The sequence below is a fragment of the Saccostrea cucullata genome, unplaced genomic scaffold, assembly GCF_032062105.1.
Source record: "Saccostrea cucullata isolate Sc308-1 unplaced genomic scaffold, CSIRO_AGI_Scuc_v1 ctg2674, whole genome shotgun sequence".
Lineage (NCBI taxonomy): Eukaryota > Metazoa > Mollusca > Bivalvia > Ostreida > Ostreidae > Saccostrea > Saccostrea cuccullata.
The window spans coordinates 68340-74339 of record NW_026918258.1 but is presented as its reverse complement, the minus strand read 5'-3'; the positions used below and the strand labels follow the sequence as shown (position 1 = coordinate 74339).

At 34.5% G+C, this 6000-nt stretch overlaps 1 protein-coding gene across 1 annotated transcript; it reads right to left on the bottom strand.

The window, feature by feature from the left end:
• LOC134260642 (tyrosine-protein kinase HTK16-like) lies at positions 1–2055 on the bottom strand. Its single transcript, XM_062743198.1, has 4 exons — positions 1872–2055; positions 1585–1675; positions 1358–1484; positions 1–926 (listed from the first exon to the last, which is right to left on the bottom strand). The coding sequence occupies exons 1-3, from the start codon at positions 1980–1982 to the stop codon at positions 1360–1362; spliced, it is 327 nt and encodes a 108-aa protein (XP_062599182.1). The 5' UTR covers positions 1983–2055; the 3' UTR covers positions 1–926; positions 1358–1359.
• Between the last annotated feature and the right edge of the window lie 3945 nt (positions 2056–6000).

Below are 6000 nucleotides of genomic sequence, written 5' to 3'. Positions count from 1 at the left end.
AATGTTTGTGCCTGCAAAGAAGGACATACATTTCAAATATTTATAGGATTACTTGAAAAGGGGCATAACTCTGTAAATTATTGCTAGACCTGGAATGTTAACAAAATTAATTGGAATGGATAACAATTAAAAATGTTGAAGTTGCAACTATCAATAAATGCTCATCAAAATAACAATCAACAAGATCATTAGTTTTATCAACAATACATCAATATAAGTATAAATCAGTTGATGAATAATTTTCATTTATATTTTGGAACTGGTCAAAATTGATTCTTGCTTTCTGTTTTCATGCTGGTACTAAAATATATATTTTTTTTACAACAGAAAAACAGGTATATAAAGAATTTGCTATAAAAGATGATATCATTGCTAAACATCCAAGCAATATTTAGAAATACTAGTACTTGAACAAACCTTTTGAATATTTATGTTTAATATTCAAATGAAAACAATAATTTGTATGCTCATGAGTGGCAAGAATATCAGTAGTCTTGTAAAAATGATTTTGTTAAAGATGAAAATAGAACATACTGAAGTCAAATACAAACAAAAATGAACGTCTAAAAAAATTTTTAAAATTAATATAGAGTACATAGAATTCAAAAATAAAAAATTCTGTAAAGCTATGAATTTCAGTGTCATGAAGTCAGATCAACTGACTAAAAATAGCATGATTTACTGGCTAGGGATGACCCCAAAAAAGGTCAAAGGTCACATGTACACAACTAGTTTTTCCTTGACTTGTTCCTCTTTGCAAGAAACTCGCCCACACATGCGTATTCCTGGTCCACCTGAAAATGTCTATACAATTCCTTGAAGTCTGGTCGTTTAGCTGGGTCTTTGTGCCAGCATTCTCTCATCTTCTTGTAGCAGGTTTCGGGACAGTCGTCAGGTCTTTCTCCTGACTCAATGAACTGCATGACCTGTTAAAACAAAACTCAGGGTCAAAGCCTACAGAATGTTAGTCCCGAAACTGAATAATGTTGTCTCTGCTTAATGTTTGAACTACTACAAAGAAATTCTAGAAGTCCAAATCAGTTTTCATATGATTCACTTTCAACGGAGAATTGATCCATCATTACCTTTCGAGGGAAAATTTTTGCCTTCAATTTAGGTTTACCCTCTTTGCCTTTGATACAAGTGGGTGAATTTAAGACAAGGCAAGTTCAAAGAAGACAGTGTAAATATTTGAATTTCGACAAATTTTAAATGGAGCAAAATTTGCAAATATGAAAGGGAAAAAATAACATAGGGCAAAAATAATGTTAACCTTGTATACAGTATTCCAGTGAAACCAGATAGTATAGATAACAACTTGATATTAAAGTAGAACATTAATTTATATTCCTTATACCTCTACACCCTTTTTGTCTCCGTAAGGCTGGTCTCCATAAGAAAACATTTCCCACAACGTGATGCCAAAACTCCAGACATCTGTCTTGTGGTTAAACTTTCCATAGTTAACACATTCTGGTGCATACCTGTAATGGAAGTTACAAAAAAAATCCAATTCAAGACAATTTTACAAACTGCATGAAAATAATGTTCTCACGGTTTCAGGTATCAAATATAAAATCCTACCATTTGATTGGCCAGCGCCCCCTTTAAACGCCTGATAGTAATTCTTCTCCTCGGCAAAAGCCCTCGACAACCCAAAGTCACTAATCTTCACCTGAAAGTCAATAAAAATACACAGACATCAGCAGAGCTCACTTTAATACCTTCAACGGAATTTTTAGTGAAATTTCCTTGGATTGTTCCTTTTCTTCAACTAGGTCTTTACTTCATTGCTGTATTGTACCAATTTATTTAGTCTAGTTGAAAATTGAAAAAAAAATTCAAAACTAAATAGATAAACTTTTCATCACCTGTTCCAAATTTTGGACAAGGATATTCCTAGCAGCTAGATCCCTGTGGACTATCTTCATGGTCTCCAGATAACACATGCCATTGGCGACCTGTGAAGCCCACAGGTACATGGTGGGATTAGCCCTAATATTACTCCTATGGTCAATCAGGTAATCTAACAAGGAACCCTGGGAAATGTACTCTTCCACCTGAAATGTTTTAAACATACAGTCAATCTACATGTAGATGTGCTATTTGAAAGATGGACTAATACATTACATAAGAGTGCCGTTTCAAAATCTGTTATCATGCAATCTAACTCATTAAATATGCAGCGTACAAAAATTTTGAATTTCAGAATGATGCAGAGTGGATTTGATTCTATTTTAGTCCATCAGATTTCAACTACAGATCACATCGACTTACTTTTTATGTGGAACACACGTACCAAAGATATACTGGTATCAGTTGATAAGATTGATAATTCTTGTATTATAGTTATTAACACTTTTCAATAATTTCAAATGTTGACCGAATGATTTTATTCCGGTGTCGCATAACATTTGGTCCGCCTCGTTTAAAGGTCCGATAGGAACTAATACGATAACATATTTGGTCCGCCTTTTATAAGAAAAGGTCCGGCCCGTATAAGGAAAGGTCCCCCTGCGTTTTAAGGTGCGGGTGGTGCAAAATGTTTTAATCTTGATTTTAACATTTGAAATCAAGGCTACCGGGTGGTTTGTTTATGCTATATGATGAAAGAAGGATCAACCCTGTTGTGTTTTATTTTTTGTACAACATACATGTATCTCTAGACAAGAATCTACTCGTATAGTGTGCTTTAAGCAGTGCCGTTTAGGGCCATGATTTCTTTAAGGTAGGATTCTTCTCTGGTTTCTGACTAGATGAAATATTCAAAGTATATTTGCTTATGTGTTTTATATACATGTGTTTAGGTGAAAAAAGATTTAAAAGACCATATTTTTCTTTCCTCATCACAAGTGTACAACTTTAAATAGAACTCGTCAATTGAGTCTATATATTTGGCGGAATGGTGGCGTATGAAAATATCTTTTCTGCCTCTCAAAATTATAATTGAACAATGAATTTAGTTATAACCCTTACCAAAGTAAAATTATTGCAGCAATATTGCCGTTATATTGCAGCAACATTGCAGCAACACATTTTTGTCACCAGAAACAAGATTTTTGGGTTAGTGAAATATCACCGCTAGCGGCAACAACTTCTGGTGATATTCTGGCAATACTGCCAGAAAAAAAACTTTCTGGCAGTATTGCCAGAATGTCGCCAGAAGATCTAGGACTACCCATTAGGCATTTGTGAGCATGCTCAGTCATTTACTTCCTCTTTTTAAATAAAATGGAGGGAATTCAAAGGCAAGCATGTTTTGCTTCATTATTGAATGGTATCAAGTTAATTGGAGTTGTTACTTGTGTACAATAGGATTAGACATGATGACTAGTGAGACTGAATAATGTGGAATAGCCAGAAAAAAAGATTTTCAGCAGTTTCCATGGCATGGCCTTTTAAAAAATTATAGGAATGTCTAATCTGTTTTCATGGTATATATATCAGACTTGGTACGTCAAAACCATATTCTTTTTTAGATGAATCATTTTATGGAGTTAAAATAGGAAAAATTATATGCATTTCAACTAGTGCTTGTGATGCTTGTATACTATATACTTGTTTGTCTATATATATCATACCATTGTTGCAGGAGAAGATGAATGCATGTTATCAATTAAATGCATGCACATACATGTATATGATTAATTAAATTTGAATACTTGCAAGAAAATAATGATTCTATATATATGTTGGAAATTAAAAACAAGCTATGTATTATACATTATACTGATTGGCATTAGGGAATATGTGACGGGCAGCTAATTATAAGGTTATTTGAAAATTAATGCAGAGTTGCTGGACATTTTTACAGTGGCATATTAATATTTTTTATACACACATTTTTTATGTGCCCGGATTGATAGATTAGGGCACATATTGTTTTTGTCCAATCTGTTTGTAAACTTTAATCTTTGCCATATGTGATAACTTTTGAACCAATGAGATATAGAGACTTCATATTTGGTATGCATACTCCACTTATTAAGTCCTTTCAAATTACACCAAGGTCAATGACCTGGTGACCTTAACTGTGACCTACATGCTAAAAATAGTTTTTACTGAATATTTGCCATAAACTAAGAACCAGGAGAAATAGAGACTATATACTTAGTATATGCATACTCATCTAATTTGGGTCTTTAAAGTGACACAGTGGTCTTTGACCTTGTAACCTTTGCTGTGAGCCATATGCTTAAAATAAATTTTTTGAACCTTCGACCTAACTTTTGAACCATGAAAGATGGCAGCCTCATATTTAGTATCCATTCTCCACTTTTTATGCTCCTTCAAATGACCCCAAGGTCAATGACCTTGTGACCTTTTTTGTGATCTATATGCTAAAAATAGCCTTTATAAAACCCCACCATAAATTTTGAACTATGAGAGATAGAGACTTCATATTTAGTATGCATATTCCACTAATTAAGTTCTTTCAAATGACACCCAGATCAATGACCTTGTGACTTTGACTGTGACCTATATGCTAAAAATGGGTTTTCAAACTTTGTTGCCATTGGGGGCATAAAATGTTTCAAAACACATCTTTTTTCAACAAAATTCTTCTATCTTATCAAAGAATAGCATATTGAAATGTGCAAAAACCCATGATTTACCTATTGATGTTATATGTGAGGATTGTGATGAATTTATTTGTGGAAAATGCGCAAAAACAGACCATAGAGAACACGAATGGAGCACTATACCCACGGCAGCCACCCAAAGGAGAAGAGGATCGATAAAACTTCTGAGGAAGATCAAGGAAGAGGATCTGCCTGGGATGAATGAGAAGATAGAGAAGATTCCACAGCAGATCACAGAAAATAAAGACCTGTGTGATGCTGAGATGAAAAAACTTCAAAATCATGTTGATGAAATATGGAGGAAAACAAGAATACTATGTCCGATTTCGGCTTGATCGACAACCACAGAGAACTGATGTAAATGCTGTCTGGTCTGGATGTTGATATAGAGGAATATAAACATTCAGTGAAATACAGTAAAAGTGAAATCAGTGATTATGTAATAGAGAAATTAATAGGAAAAACTTGAAAGGTATCATTTTGACCGAAACAAGTACATTTAAATATGGAGATCAGCGAATGCTTTTGTTGATCGAGGGCTTTGTGTGAAGATCGGTGTTACATAAGACAAATTGAGTTAGCTTATATTGAACAAGTAAACAAAGAAGGAGACAAAAAACATGAATACTAGTATAATATCGAACCTAATGACATATGTGTGAATGATACTGGTGATATTTATTTCACTGACTTTCCAAATTATTCAATCCGTTCACTGTCACCATCAGGATCTGTCTCGACAGTCATCAGTACAGATCCACTGCAACCAAACGGAATCTGCCCGTCAGTGGACGGGGGACTACTGGTCACCTTGAGAGACATGGAATCAGATAGTTTCAAATTAAAGTCACACAGCAGACGTCTGGTGAGACACATTACAGTGACAGGTGACGTCACCCATGAGTATGAGTACCAGGAGGACGGTTTCACCAGACTGTTTACATTTCTATTCAGAGTCACACAGAACAGTAACAGCGATATCTGTGTTGTAAACTTGACAGATGATGCTACAGGAGAACTGGTGATTTTCTCTTCTTCTGGACACTTAAAGTCTGTCTACCGTGGACTGAACCAGTCAATGGACTTTGATCCAACTGATGATTCACACTGTAACATCCTTGTTACTGACAGAGCTGGTAGAAATATCCATCTACTGACATGAGTCCTGATGGGGAGTTCCTGAAATTCTTGCTGTCAGAGAAAGAAGAGAACTGTCCAACCAGATTATCATTGTACAAGTCTACACTGTGGGTGGGATACTACGATGGACTTGTCAAAGTGTTTCATTACAGGGTATAAATTGTACATGTATACTTGAAGTTTGATTGAAATTACTTTCATTATATTAAAACAGTAATTATTAATCTACTGTATTTTAAACTACAGCATGCGTGATTTTTCTTTTCGTGTGCTATTG